Source organism: Lepisma saccharinum, chromosome 28 (assembly GCF_977018435.1).
Source record: "Lepisma saccharinum chromosome 28, izLepSacc3.1, whole genome shotgun sequence".
Taxonomy (NCBI): Eukaryota; Metazoa; Arthropoda; class Insecta; order Zygentoma; family Lepismatidae; genus Lepisma; species Lepisma saccharinum.
The window spans coordinates 12907367-12923250 of NC_139256.1; the positions used below are offsets into that span (position 1 = coordinate 12907367).

The 15884-nt window shown below is 41.6% G+C and overlaps 1 protein-coding gene across 2 annotated transcripts in view; it reads left to right on the forward strand.

Moving 5' to 3' along the window:
• The first annotated feature begins 11161 nt into the window (after nucleotides 1-11161).
• The window catches only part of Cph (BCL11 transcription factor chronophage), a 250868-nt gene continuing 246145 nt past the window's right edge, over nucleotides 11162-15884 (forward strand). For both annotated transcript variants that reach the window (XM_083114222.1, XM_083114223.1), the window contains exon 1: nucleotides 11162-11891. In XM_083114222.1, the coding sequence (XP_082970348.1) occupies nucleotides 11855-11891 (37 nt within the window). In that variant the 5' untranslated portion in view covers nucleotides 11162-11854. The remainder of the gene's footprint in view (nucleotides 11892-15884) is intronic.

Genomic DNA, 15884 nt, shown 5'->3' on the forward strand with positions numbered 1-15884 from the left:
CACAATACCTTCATATGTAGGATATATGAAACAGAGCCCCATGATCCAACACTGCCTAAATAAAAATTCTGGGTCAGTCACGAAGAGTCACAGATATATTAACCAACTCTCTAGCCTTCTTAAACCCGAAGGTTTATGGCTGCAGCAACACAAGCCTTCCATCTGTCCCCATCTTGGGTAAGATCAATCCAATCTTTTCCATCCTTACCGATTTTCTTTAGATCCATCTCAACGTCTTGGCCTTCCTACAGGTCTCTTACCATCAGGTTTCCCAGCAAGAATCCCGTAAACTCTTCTTTCCTCTCCCGGCCTGCCCACCTAAGTCTTCTTCATTTAACTATTCTAATAATATCTGGATAGGATTGCAAATTGTGCACGTCTAAATTATGTAACCTTCTCCACTCACCTGTCTCCTCATCCCTTTTAGGTCCAAATATTTTCCTAAGGTTTTTATTTTTTTCTCAAAATTGAGAATCCTTCAAAATGAAAGTCGAATTTAAGTTGTTATAGATATTAAAGAACCCTATACTTCCACATCACAGGAAGGTGATCTGTAGAATTGCCATTTACTCTTCTTGTGTGTGTGTGTGTGTGTGTGTGTGTGTGTGGGAGGATGAATGCTAATCTCCGAACCTGCAATGGCAACATCGTTCATAAGTCAACTTCTCACCATGTGTCTAGGGTCATGAAGCGCGAAATTCCTTCCTATCTGTCAAAATGGAAAGAACAATGGGTCTTGGGGCGGAAGCACGTAACCTTCCACATGGGCATCTGGCCCAGGGGGAGGTTTCTTTCGGCTCCAAAAGCACACGACGTCTCTGTAGGAGACGAAACTGAACCTCTCCGGAATTATTTCATTACACATCTCCAGCAAGGAAATCTTTATCGTTCCGTGCTATCATTTATTGTCGTGGTTTTCGGCAATCATACGGTCACGGTCAGAAGTGCTTCTTACTGACCGTGCAAAATGCATTTTCTGTGTTCGCGGACGGTCGGCATAGAAACTTTAACTCACACTAACACATCGGCGTCGGCAGAATTCTTTTCAAAGAGAACCACATTTAATCGAGTTGTGGCCTGAAATATGATATACCGGGTGTCCCAGAAGTCTTTCCCTGATTACAAACTTTATTCATATCCGCTATATGCAATGTAGAGATGTGAAAGTGGCGCCAAAATGTTGGAAAACTAACCAAGTTTATTTGTTGCAGGTTTCAGTAATGTGGCTGTAGTGTAGCAGTGTCAGTGCCAAGGAATCCGGAATTAATGCTCTTGACATCGGGTGGCATCTTTCCATACAATGTTTCTTGGACTTGACAGGATTTTGGAATGAAGATAAATTCAATTTTTTAAATACCAACTTATTGATGGCAGATATTCTAGACGAAAGAATTCTGTACATTTGAATGTTCCTCTGCACTGTTATTGGTGACCGGGTCTCGTGATACCAGAGGACATGCTGAGCTTTTTCCTGATTTGTGAACATTTCAGGTTTCCTGGGCACTGACACTGCTACACTACAGCCACGTTACTCAAACCTGCAACAAAAAATCTTGGTTAGTTTTCCATTTTGGCACCACTTTCACATCTCTACCTTGCATATAGCGGATATGAATAAAGTTTGTAATCAGGGAAATACTTCTGGGACACCCGGTATATATATATACATGTGTGTGTGTGTGTGTGTGTGTGTGTGTGTGTGTACGAGGTTAAGATTCTCTTGTATTTTCTTTTCCTATTTCCTATTAGTTTCATTCATTCTCCTTCGTGGCCGTGCAATCTAAGGCGCTGTGCTTTGGGCTCTGACTGTAGAACGTCATGGGTTCGAGTCCGCCTGGGTTCAGTCTCTGGGTTCTCGACCTGTGCATAGAACCAGTGGCAACCCACCATCGTGAGGAAATTGAGGAGCTACGAGTGAGTAGCTTAATCCGGTCTCGGAAATCTCCTACAACGGCTGGGGGTTCGACGTGCTGACTCCACGTCACCTCCAATACCTCTAGGAAGGATTGTGGGAGGGAGACTGGCAGGCGGGAGATCGGCCTACGCCCTTCAAGGGCTGTCGAGCCACGGGTTATTATTTTTTTTATTGTATTAGTTTCATTCCTTGCATATGCATATATCATATCCAGGGATAAGAGAAAAACAAAGGGAAATTTTTATCTGGCGCGACTTTTCAAATTTAGTTTTAAAAATATTTTAATAATATTTTTATTACTTTTTTAAAGTAACGAGTACAGTATATTGATTTGATTTGGTTTAGTTTGCTTCCCTTTTTTCGCCGCTTTTGACTAATCGATAAGATGAGGACCAGTTCTGATATTTAAAAATTGATGAAGGCACACCAAAGCACATCCATGCCCAGGTCGGGATTCAAACTCAGGACCCTTTGCGGAGTACAGTATATGTTTTTTTGTGTGTTTTTTTTTTTGGTGGAAAATAACATAGACACTCATAATGGAGTGTTGCAAGGATCGCTGGGAGCTCCCATAAGTGTCTCTTAGACAATCAATTACTTTTAATCCAATCTTGTATTAATTAATAAATTACCATGTTTGAAAGTCAGGTCTCCTTTCAAATGTTTTGTTTTAACTTAATTTGATTCATTTTTTTAGCCTGTATTAAAAAAAAATCGGCTTCTGAGAAAAAAGCTGGTACCTGAATTATTTTTACTTTTTGCCTGTGAAAAACTGTAGATGTAAGCATGGTTGTGTTAAAGGCCTCACAGCCTTAAGTTCGCCATGGGAAATAAAGCAAAATAAATGTTACGATTAGGACCATCGTGAAGCAGAGTTGGAGAAAGAGAAGAAGAAACAAGAAAGAGAGAGAAATGGAAGCAAAAGAGAATGCCGATCGAGAGAAGAGAGGGAGAAGTAAAATAAACAAGAAGGAAAGAGAGGGAGAGAGAGAGAGAAAGACAAATGAAAGAAGCAAGAGAGAAAAGAATAGCGAAAATGATACAGAGAGAGAGAAGAAAGAATGGAACTATTAACAGGGGCGCCGACTTGTCAAAAGTATTGGGGGGGGGCTCTGATCACTGAAATAAATTAATGAATGACTCACTCCCTCCCTTTTTTAAGTTTTGGCCTCAGTGTTTCCAGAGGCCCATGAATTCCTCAAAAATATTAAAATTTTCATTTACAGTTCGAATCAGAATGTCAATTATTCACGGATGGATATGTCACACGTTTTACCATAATAGCAAAATATTCCCAACTTTTAATATCTGCTACCATGGAGCGCAAGACAGATCTCCCTAATATATCAATGATCTCGTTCTGAATGTCATGTGAGAGCCATTTGTAGCCCGAACGTCCCATCCACTCTCCTAGTTCATGCACATCTTCTTTTGAAACTCTTTTTAGTAAAAATGTTAACAATACTCACAATTATATACTTAGTATATAGTAATAAGTCATGTGTTTTGCTGTATCTGGTCATAGCCCCCCAAAAGTTGATGGTTTAGCGGTCTCAGCCCCCCAAAGTTGATGGTCTAGAACATTTCAAATGTGTATTTAAAGTTACGTTCATGTGGCCAAATTCAGAGTAAACTTTACAAGAGAAGCAAAATAATACATTACATCCTCTTATTCAAAATTATTTGGGGGGCTCTGCCCCCACATCGTTAACATTGGGGGGGCTCGAGCCCCCCCAAGCCCCATGGAGTCGGCGCCTATGACTATGAATGAATGAAGAGTGCTTGAGAATAAACAACGAGAAATATACGTGTAAGTGTCTGACCGATTCTTTTTGGTCACGCAGAGATTGTGCGTAGAACGGAAGGGATGTTTGGTTTCAAGGAGCGTATATATGCGTATTTAGTTTCGAATGTTGAGCAATGCACCTAGGAATAGTGAAACCGAAGCAACCAGAACAATAGGGTCGGCATTCCTTTGTGTCGAACTAGAAGCTGTTGCTAGGCTGTTGGTGGACGTACAGTGGTGTGATTTTTTGTCTCCAATTGCAGTCTGGTGGAAACGTACGTGGACAGTCCAGCTCCAGTGACAGAAGTGCGACTCTCGTGATGATTCCCGCGGTCGAAAAAAGTCCAGCTCCAGAACACAGAGAATCAACAACACCCGTTGGCTTCCTCGATTGACTATAGTTTCATCCGCCGTCGCGATGCGAAACGACATTGAAAATATATGACATGCGAAAAAAGACACATTACGCGCCGGTAAGACCATAGATAAAAACGCGATTGGATAAATAGGTACTAGAAACTTTACTCAACCTAGTTATTACATGTTATTTCTGCCAACATACCCCCCCCCCCCCCCCACTCTCTGAGATATAAAGAACTGAAGAAGAAAACAGCGTAAGAAGAAAATTTTATTTTTGGAAGTGTAAAACTGTAAAGACGTGTACAGTCTGTAATGATTGTTGGATACGAGGATATTTTGTTAATATAAGGGTGAAAAATAGTAATAGTTCTTATTAGTAGCTTATTTCCTGATTTATCAAGTTTATTGTTTATTAACTAACTTTAGACTTACGAGTGATTGGTCTGTCTGGTGCTGCAAACCCAGAGCTCGAATCAGGTCAGTATCAGACAAGTATCTAGAAATAAATTTCGGCCGGGGGGGGGGAGGGAGGGGCCCGAACCAAGTGTCTCAGGAATAATAATAATAAATAATTTCGTTATAATTATATTAAATTCAATTAGCACTAATTAAAACAAATTTATTACATGAATAGGGAAAAATACCGAATAAAAATATACATTACAGCACGTATTCATTATATAGCTTATCTGTAGTTAAGATCAGCATAATTTGCATGAAAATAAGTGCCCTGACAAAGAAATTAATGTCAAATATATGAAGAATTGAATATATATTGAATAAAAAAAGGATGTTAGATTCAGTTGGAGCTAAGTAAAATTCATGATTAATATTTTATGCATATTTTCGTAAATAGTAGTGTGCAAAAATAAACCTTGTGTACTGTGCTTTAAAGCCGTATAATCCCAATAGTATAAGTTCAGAGGGTATTATAAAAATCGATTATACAATATCTGCTAAACAAGTATATACAGGGTGAGCATAAAGTCTTTCCCTGATTATGAATATTTCTATCTCAACTTCCACGGTAGATAGGCAAATAAAACGTATGGCAATAAGTAGTTCAATACATCAAGTTTTCTTTCATTTCTTTGTATTTTCTGATTCGTAGAGACGGTCCCGTATCATGGCCTGGCCACCGCGTTCGCCGGACATAACCCCTCTCAACTTTTTTTTATGGGGTTACGTTTAGGACACAGTGTATAGTTCACCAGTTCGTGATATGCGAACTCTTCAGACACGAATACGGGATGCTATAGAGACGGTGACGGAAGAGATGTTGGCAAAGACATGGAGAGAAATTGAGTATCGCCTAGACGTTCTAAGGGCAACAAAAGGAGCACATGTCGAAGTGTACTGATAACAAAACATTATGAGTTAAGCTACCATTTCCAACAAACTGCATATCTGTATCTAGCATACTTCTTTAGCAATAAGAGTTTGTAATCAGGGAAAGACTTTATGCTCACCCTGTATTTTCATTATTTAATTTTAGTATTGGTAAGTCTTTCGGGGGGTCTGGACCCCCTGGACTCCCCTAAATACGTCCTTAATCATTAGATTCAAGGTAACAGTAAACAGAATAGTCTAAATTCGAAAACTTAACTAAGTAAAAACAAAGAAGGAAGAGAGGGAGTGAAGAAGAGAGAGGGAGAGAGAGAGAGATAGATAAATGAAAGCATAGAAGGATATCAGAGCGAGAGAAGGATAGAAATGAAGAAGACTAAAAGAGATTTCAAAGCATAACATAATTAGAACCAGGAGCGTATATTCTACGCTCGCTAGGCTATATGCGAAGCCTGAAGTCTAGAGAATAAATAACAGGAGAAAAATCGATCAGAAATTGTAAATATTATTATTCATATCAGTGAGATGATAATGCCGATTCTGGAGTTGGCAACCTCATTTCTTACGAGTTGGCAACCTGATTTCCTATGGGTTGGCAACCTGATTTCCTATGGGTTGGCCACCTGATTTCCTATGAGTTGGCAACCTGATTTCTTATGGGTTGGCAACCTGATTTCTTATGGGATGGCAACCTGATTTCTTATGAGTTGGCAACCTGATTTCTTATGGGTTGGCAACCTGATTTCTTATGGGTTGGCAACCTGATTTCTTATGAGTTGGTACGCCACTGATTAGAACACTTCTAATAATATACGATCATTTTACTACGAGACAGTGTCAGCCAGGGTGGTCACCTGACCTGACACATTTTACACTCAAATCTCGGAGCTAAGACTTTTTACTAAACATTACTCCTGTTATCGTCCATCAACATAATAATGCATTTGTTCTTTTTATAATTTGGAATTAATAATCCCAATTTCCAGGGTGGGGTCGAACGACCTTATCGCCCCCCTTCCGGACGCCCATGTAAGACTTGGAGGCCATGAATTTGACGGCAATCAAGGCACATTTTTCATTGTCGTGAATTTTAACCAAAAAGTATGCCATGTTGAATCGCATCCTGGCTTTCCAAGCAGGGGTCACGGGCCACTCGGGTTACGGAGGGGCACCGGGGGGATGTTCCCCAGCGAACATCTCGGTTCTATAAGGTCCATAAAAGTTGGCGTAAAAGTCACGGGAACATTAACTGTATTAGGGAACGCAAGTGAACTCGTGATTTATAGATCGTGTGTGATCGGACCTTTCAGAAAAGGCAGGAAACATCGACGCTGGGCGATGACTTGCCGTTTTCTGTTCTTCGACGAGATTAGCTTCGCGGCTTCGTCTTGTTTGCGGCTAACGGTAAACGCGCCTCGCTTGTTTGTAGCCGATACGTTCAGCGCCTATAGTGACGGACCGATGCAGCCATGGGATTATCACAGTAGCGTATACTGAGTCAAAGGTGTGGGCTATCTCACTATGTCACGTGGTCCTAGGCTATGAATAGAAATACATTTACCAACTCCTGAGAAATCAGGTTGCCAACTCATAGGAAATCAGGTTGCTAACCCATAGGCAAACAGGTTGCCAACTCATAGGCAATCAGGTTGCCAACTCATAGGAAATCAGGTTGCCAACTCATAGGAAATCAGGTTGCCAACTCATAGGCAATCAGGTTGCCAACTCATAGGCAATCAGGTTGCCAACTCATAGGAAATCAGGTTGCCAACCCATAGGCAATCAGGTTGCCAACTCATAGGAAATCAGGTTGCCAAACCATAGGAAATCAGGTTGCCAACTCATAGAAAATCAGGTTTCCAACTTATAGGAAATCAGGTTGCCAATTAGTGTTGCCCACGGGACGAGACGGGACAGGCTTTTAAAAATTCGAGACGAGACGAGATTGATCATGTGTCCCGACACAAACTAATATTTGCGAGACGAGACAGCATTTTACAGCATTTCCACGAGACCAGACAGGCCAAAGTCTCGTCTCGTGGGCAACACTATTGCCAACTCATAGGAAATCATGTTGCCAACTCATAGGACATCAGGTTGCCAACTCATAGGAAATAAGGTTGCCAACTCATAGGACATCAGGTTGCCAACTCATAGGACATCAGGTTGCCAACTCATAGGAAATCAGGTTACCAACTCCAGAATCAGCATCATCATCTCACTGATATGAATAATATTATTTACAATTTCTCATCGATTTTTCTCCTGCATTTTATTTTGTAGACTTTAGGCTTCTCAGATAGCCTAGGTAGCCTAGAATATACGTTCCTGCATTATCAGCAGCTGCTTTGAAAAGTTGATCGTCAGATATTACTGCACTTACTTGCTACAGTGACAAGGTAAATGTTTTTTCTTAGGTCCACAGATTGGTTATTCGGGACTGGATATATCGAGACAATCATCGAGACGACAGCGAGACTGAAGACACCGAGAATTATTGAGACGAGAGCGAACTGAATAAGCGAGAATTGTCGAGACGAGAAGGAGGCTGTATTCGCCGTGAATTGTCGTGACCAGAACGAGCATTGACTCACCGAGAATTGCAGAGACGAGAACGAGCATTGGCTCACCGAGAATTGCCGAGACGGGAACTAACATTGACACACAGAGAATTGTCGAGACGAGAACGAGACTGAATCAGCGAGAATTGTCGAGAGGGGAACTAGAATTGATTAATTGCTAAGAGAGGAATTAGTATTGACTCACCGAGAATTGTCGAGTCGGGAACGAGCATTGACTCATCGGGAATTATCGAGACGGTAATTAGCATTGATTCACCGAGAATTGTCGAGACGGGAATTAGCATCGACTCACCGAAAATGATCGAGAGTAGGACGAGCATCGATTCACCAACAATTATCGAAACGGGAAGTAACATTGATTCACCGAGAATTGTCGAGACGGGAACTAGCATTGACTCACCGAGAATTGTCGAGACGGGAAGTAACATTGACTCACCGAGAATTATTGAGATACCAACGAAACTTACTGTCCAAGAGTATCGAGATTTCGAACACCTCGATGACCGTTTGAATCCTGGTTTATGGGTATGGACACTTCCTAGTGCTTCATCTCAGAAATTTCCAGTCGTTGAGGAAAAAGGACTCCACGAACTTTTCTCAAACTATCGGGATATTTTGTACCTATAAAACACTTCTATGATGTTAAAAAGTCTCAACCAAACAGAAAATACCCCCTAAGCTCCTTCCAAATATGGAAGTAGGACTGTGGGTGAAACATAGGTGAAGTCACATTGGGGATATTTCTAAACAACATACCAAAAATACGTATGTGCGCTAAAAGAGCTTTTATTTGTGTAGTTTCTTCTTGATTACAGGGGCGTAATTGTCGACCGGGAGAGTGTTCGTTCCCCTTTCACCGTCACCGATCCAGAGCTTCGTCCCCCCCAGATGCAGTTCCTGGTATCAAGTATTGGGCGGAGAGGTTGAATTCCAAAATGATCTTACAAAACGGGCATTTCTGATTATTAGTAGCTATCTCAACACGATGTTGCTTTTAGGACACCCTGTAGCTGCTTGAATGGATGTCGATGAAGGCGCGTAAAGGAATTGAATCCTAGGATTGGGTGCATGCCATTGATTCGTGCCGCCATCCTCGGGAGGGGCAATTACAGGGGCTGCATTCCGTTTATCTTAAGTAGATGATGATGAGGAGGAATGCCTCTCACTTCATCGTCTTTATCCGAAGCTTGTTCGGCTGCAGATCGCATATCATTAAGCCATTTAATACGGTTGTATGGCGTCTGGTATTTCCATTAACTGGGGAAACCGCTACGAGACTGAAGTGCCAGTCAATGCAGAATGAAAGAAGTTCTGTGACCCACAAGGAAGGCGAACTCGTAGCATAAATGAGATGTTTCCCATATTCATATATAGTAAAGCAAGGATCACACATACGCAGAGAGGAATTGAAAAATGAGTAAGACACGTGACAAGAAAGCGATAAGAAGAGATAAAGAGAGAAGAATGAAAGATAAAAAGTTAGACGGTGATAGAGAAATATGGAAAGATTGAAAGCAAGAAGAAAGAAAAGTTAGACCGTGATAGGGAAATACAGAAAGAGGAAAACAAGAAAAAAGAAGTGAAGAATACAGAAAAGTTACACGGTGATAGGGAAATACAGAAAGAGGGAAACGAGAAAAAAGAAGTGAAGAATGAAGAAAAGTTACACGTGATAAAGAAATAGAGAAAGATTGAAAGCAAGAAGAAATAAATAAAGAAGAAAGAAGTTAGAAGGTGATAAAGAAATATAGAAAGATTGAAAGTAAGAAGAAATGAAGAAGAAAGAAAAATGTGAACAGAAGACAGAGCGAGAAAGAGAAAGCAAAGGTAACAAAGAAACTGAGGAAAATGAAAGGAAAAGGTAAGGAACGAAGAAGGACGGAAAGAGAAAGAGAGAGAGAGAGAGAGAACATAAAATGATATAGAAACGTAGCTAAGAAAGAATTGAAGGATTTTTTTTAGTGTCGCTTTTCTGCCACTGAGGGCTTATTGCGACGATGAGGATGGCATGATGAAATTGTAAGGGAGCTCCACAAATAACATCCATTCCCAGGTCGGGATTCGAACCCGGGACTCCTGGTGTTGTAGCAGTGTATTAATCACTTCACTATGGAAGTCGGAACCATAATGATGTAAATATTAGCTCTGTATGTCTGGAAAATTCCGACAGTAAAGTGATTTTGTTTTTTTGTTTTCCAAATATTTACTAGTCTCGAACAGTACCGGGAGTGTACTCTCGAACACTACCTCTCGTGTTACCTCGATTTTACAGAGGCTTGTCTCGTTATTCGTCTCGTCTCCACAAGTTTAGGTCTGAACTCCGTGTTCGCAGACCTCCGTGGCTAGCAAAGCGCGCTACGATGTCAGGAATCCAGGGTTCGAATCCCAGCCTGACATGGGTGTTCTCTGTGAGTACCCCTTTATCAATTTCATCATATCATTCTCATCGCCGCGATTAGCCAAAATTGGCAGAAAAGCGTCGAGAAATAACCATATCAATATGAGTCTGGCCTGATCGCTACTCTTCCTTATGTGGATACTTGTGACCAGACAGAGGAGAAGTCGTACGCTTGTAGTCAAGAGATCCTGGTTCGAAACCCGATTACTTGCATGGAACTTTAAATTGTAGGTCCAGTCCCGATTAGCCTATCCGAACACAAAGAAAGAACAAGGAGCAATGGAAAAACTATCGCGGGATTTGAACTCGATACCCTGTTGATGCGCTTCATTGACAAGGTACGTATTGGAAAAGAATGCACGGTTTTAAAAACGAGCTTTCATTGATGTAAGCCGTACGAACAGATTAAGTTGCTCGTGGGATCTCAACTCTGAACGCGCCGTTTTATTGGACGTATGAATCATGAGTAGCGTTATCGGCGAAAGAATTGTGCCAAGAAATTGGCAAGTCACGGCCATAAAATTGTAAGTTTCTTTCTAGGTTTCCACCCCGCGCGAGCCCAAAGTAGTGTGAGAAATATTTTTCTTTTACCCGTGTTATCGAACACGTTCGTAATATTGTGAATGTGTGTAAACCCCGCCCATGTGATGACGTCAAACTGGCTGTCTTGGTAGCGAAACTGTCCTCTTTCCTTCACCGTGTAGTTCCGAAGATATGACGCGACCGTTTTGCGTAATGCGTGTGTGTGTGTGTTTTTGTGCGTATGTTGGTGTTGGGTGCGTGAGGGTGACTGACCAAGTGTGCTAAGTGCGGAAGCGAGATACACATACACGGATGAGAGAGAGAGAGGGAGAGATAGGAGCGAAAAGGACCCAGCGCGCTGCCACACTAGCGCCGCCCAACGGACAAGTCAGCCAACACGCGGACCCTCGGTCGAGAGAACGCCGGTGCGTCCACAGGCAGCCAGATGGGCTAGTGTGACTGCCCGAGCCGACGCTACCCGAAGGTGCAGGCGAACTGTCCCGAGCAGGGAGGCCCACGGTCGTCGTCAAGGGGCGAGCGGACGACTAGTAGAGACCCAGCCCGCCTTGTGGTCTGTCGGTCCTCGGTTGACCAGGCGACGGAGCTAAGGTTATAAGTGGTGTACAGCATGCCCCGTTGTACGGGGCGGTTGCCCCTAAGACAGTTTCATCCAAACTGTATCACCGTGGCGGATACTACCCACACTTGAAGATGAGTTGTCAACGCCAATAATGTTCTCTTTCCAAGTGCAATATTTTTTCCCTCCCCACACTTTCAAGTAAACTGACAAGGAGTGTTGTTTCCTCCAGCAGGATTACGTGTGATTAACAGGAAGTTTGACACTTCACAAAACAGTGACATCCAGTGATAGTTCAGTAAACACAAAAGTGCTGTTCAATAACAAATAATTATTAACAAGAGGGCGCTAGTGCATTGTCTTCAAGATGAGGATCAAAATGCCAGCCGTGCGTATAGCACAAGGTAAGTTGCTAATCCTTTTTATGTGTTTAAACCCGAGGCTTATTAATTTACGCATGCTAACCAGTGACGTTTTTATAATTATGCTCAGTGTCGCTCAGCGCCGCTAAGGAGCACAAAAGAAAATTTGAAGCGAAGAAAAAAAAAGCAACGAAGAAGGGCGCAAGACGAAAAAGTGGTGGGGAAAAAGATGGGTGGGCCCCCCCACGCCTGCCGAAGTTTATTTGAGTCACGTGGATTCCCCCCTTTTTCTAATTAGCAAAAGAGAGAATTCCGTTTTCACAGCTTCTGTCGTCTGCGCGGCGAAGAGATGTCTTTTTAATTTTCCGTAGCAGCAGCCAGTCGATTTCGCCAAAGATACAAAGAGTATTTTTTGTTAAATTCCGTTCCCTTTCCCACTTGACAAACCTGTGCGAAGATGAATATTTGACCCGAACCTTTTCGCGCGTATCTTCCCGCTTGTAGTGCCGCCAGCGATTGCGATATACCGGCTCCAGACCCTTCCAGTCTAGGCGGTCGGAAAACTACGAAACTTCGAACTGGAAGGGAAGAAAAGCGACACGCAAACACTTCCCGTTTAGTTTTTAAAATACTTTTTCGTGTTTCCCGAAGGTGCAGGCCCAGTTACATTTTAATGCGAAAACGCGGACAAGATTTTAATCCAACATCCCGAAACGAAAATTCGAACAAAGATTATGCACGGAGAATTGCCCTCAACTATTTTTATTCATATAATTCTCTACCGATCATTACTTGATAAGACAAATTGAAATATCCCCAAATCAGCATTACCCGTAAACGTTCATTACGAAGAAGTACAATTATCCATTTGGGACGCTGTAACGTCTCGTTTCTGCACCGCTAGGCTAATCGCGTCTATGCGAACAGACGATAAGTTAACGACAGACTAACACAAAGAAAAACCCACATCTTTACATTTGATTCGAGTTTGGAGACCGCTTCGTTTCTTTACGTTAACCACTAGACTACAGCGTTACGGTCGTAGTTTGTCTGCAATAAATTCTTACATTTATTGTTACCATCTATTGTAAACACGTGCATGTCATTTTTGTTTAATTTCAACCGGTATTGGCAACCTCATAAGGTTGCTAAATTACTAAACAATTCTTAAACGCGTTAAACAATCTTGCACTAACCGCACGGAGCTGTTTTCGGAAGTTTCATTCAATATAGAAACGTTTTCAGTGCAAATATAGAGACTAAAATAGTGCACATTAATTATATTTCCACACGCATAATCAAACCGAAATCGGAGATTGCATTCCACGTACACCCCACCCCCATCTTTCGGTCAGTAACAAAACAAAAGGCATGTCATTACAAAGAGAAAAGGCGCCGATAGATGTCCGTAAGGGTATCAACGTAGCAATTGTTTGCGAGGTCAGGTCTTTATGGGTAAGATTTGAACCCACAATCGCTTAAACGGTGGGTTGCTTCCGTGTAAAAGTAGCCGTCGGCATTTCGGGATAGTACACGCTCGCCATATGCGCAGAATGTGTGAAATTACACATATCGCCCTTACAGTTGTTTGGGATAATAATAGGGAGTCTTTCATTTCTCTTTAATCACTGGTGTCAACGCAGATCAACACATAAATATTAACAAAACACCGTCGAATGTAATCGAAAACTATAAATAAAATTCCGATAGCGGGACGGGACCACCGAGCTTGCTTGTTTTTCGAGGGTTGCATTGTTGTGGCACACATTTTGTTGTAGAAGATACCGAACTTCTTCAACAATGCAGAGTTTGCTTGTGAATAACAGTGAACAAGTTTTAAAAACTCATCCTTATCTTGTCAAACAATGCACATACGTGCATATACGCCGCGTTAACTTTTTCTATTGTTCATTAGTAATTTGAAATTTTAAACAATGAAACTAAATTAGTTCTGATATTCTTCCGTGCATAGTTGTGAGATGCTAGAGAAATGATTTACCAAATATTTCTATTGGTGGTAATTCATATCTAAAATATTTTATTTCAAAAATAACATACGTGTGTATCACCTCAAAGGTGTTTTTGAAATGAGAAATTCCGATCTCGCCACCCAAGTTCCCGGGTTCGAATCCCGGCCTGGACATGTCCGTCATGAATTTGATCTATTCATCACTCATTCTGTAGCCAATAGCCAAAAGTGGCAAAATAACAAAAGTACAAATACGAAATGAGAAATTCGTGTTTTTCAATAAAGAAAAAAACTACCTTTTCTCGTACTAATTGTGGGTGTCATTGCTGGATTTTTTTATGCACAGTAATCTAGTCTGCAGTTCGAATACCGGAAAGGGCATCCACGAGATTGGGAATGAAGGACGGAAAATAGAAGTGACAAAAAAAGTGAGTCCGTTCCCATAATTTTTGATTCATTTCTATGAACGTTACAGACCCTTCCCTCTTTTCTTAAAAAAAAAGAAGAAAAAACTTGTGTTTACGGGGCAGGATTTTCTGTCGGACAGTTTGTTTGACAATACGCTTCACCGGAACTGACCTTTCCAAACCAACCCTTCTTGCAGGGGTTACCGGTCATCAGTTGCTACATGACTTCTTCAGCGTGTGGTCCGCCCTTCAAAGAAACACGTCCAAACGTTAAGAGTGACCAAGTAAGTTATTTGCTGCTGGCATCAGGTTCTTCATTGTGCCTAGCTTGTTCTTAGGTTTTTGTCCTCCCCTCTTTATCGCCCTGCAAAGCCTCACTACACAAGAAAGTGCAGAAAACAACCTACCCCCAGTCGCCACTTACTGTGCAAGGGTAAGAAAAACTTCTCGGTAGAAAGGGGAGAGAGTTAGAAAAAAGTAAAGGGTTCGTGCGGTTGAACTCGAATGTCAAACTTGCTGATCTGTGCTTCTGAAGATTTCTTCATTAGCGAGACGCAAGACTGCTTGTGGTCAGGCCAATTCGTGGTCCTCTTGCTTGGAACCCCTCACACTTCTTACGACTCCTGTCACTACAACCGTAAACTCCTGACCAGTAACGCCAAAAAACCATCTACCTGTTTTCGCCTCGGCCTTTCAAACACTGGGGACAAGCCCATAAGGTCTTTTCATTCGTACAAAACATCCATGAAGGCAGCACGACCCCTCTAAAACTTGTAGTAGCCATGTTTTCTTGTGTACGGTCGAAAGGAGGCACAACGACAACTCCTTCTGCCAAAAAAAACAACAGGGTTTTACAGCTTAATCTTGACTTGGTAAAGCCTCGACATTCATTTGTTTTCACGTAATTGTTTCTTCAGGGCAAAGGCTGTTTCTGATGAGCAGTAAAGTGTTACATTTTCGCCCCCAATTTTGCAATTATGCAGCGACAATGTTACTCTTGAAAGTGCGTAAGGTATTAACTACATACACTAGCGCCACCTGTCGAGAGTAGGGAGAAAATCAAGAAAATACAAAACAAAAAAAAAGAGGGTATGTCGTTACTCGTTTGAACCATGTCTTAAATCAATACAATGGATGTTATTTTCGTTTCGTAAATTACAGAACATTCATGCTTTTTTTTGTAGTTGTTAATTTGCTGTAAGAACTATATAAACTAGAAATATATCGAATTTATTTGCTCGCTTCATAAGGGTCTTGTAAAATTTGTTTATATTAAGTTGTAATTTGCATTAGTTCTGATAATTTCATGTTCCGTGCATGTTTTTTATTTGAACTCTGCATTTTGTAATTTTCTTCAATGTTTTTAAATACATTAAAAAAAAAAAAAAAGTCTGTGCGGTAGCAATGCGCGCTACAACCGCTCTCCCATGCAGTTCCAAATTTGGTCAATAGATGGCCGTGGAGGCACTGTAGTGATGTGGGGGATGATCCGCGACACAGCGAACACGCCACCCCTGCGCTGAGGGTGGCGAACAGGGAGAGACATCTGACGGTCGCGAAACGAACATTTCATTTTGGTAGGTGGAAGTCGCGAGCGGTTCACGTAGTCGAAAGAATGTTTCTCAAGGATAATTTTTCGGTCACGTGCTGGGGTAACAA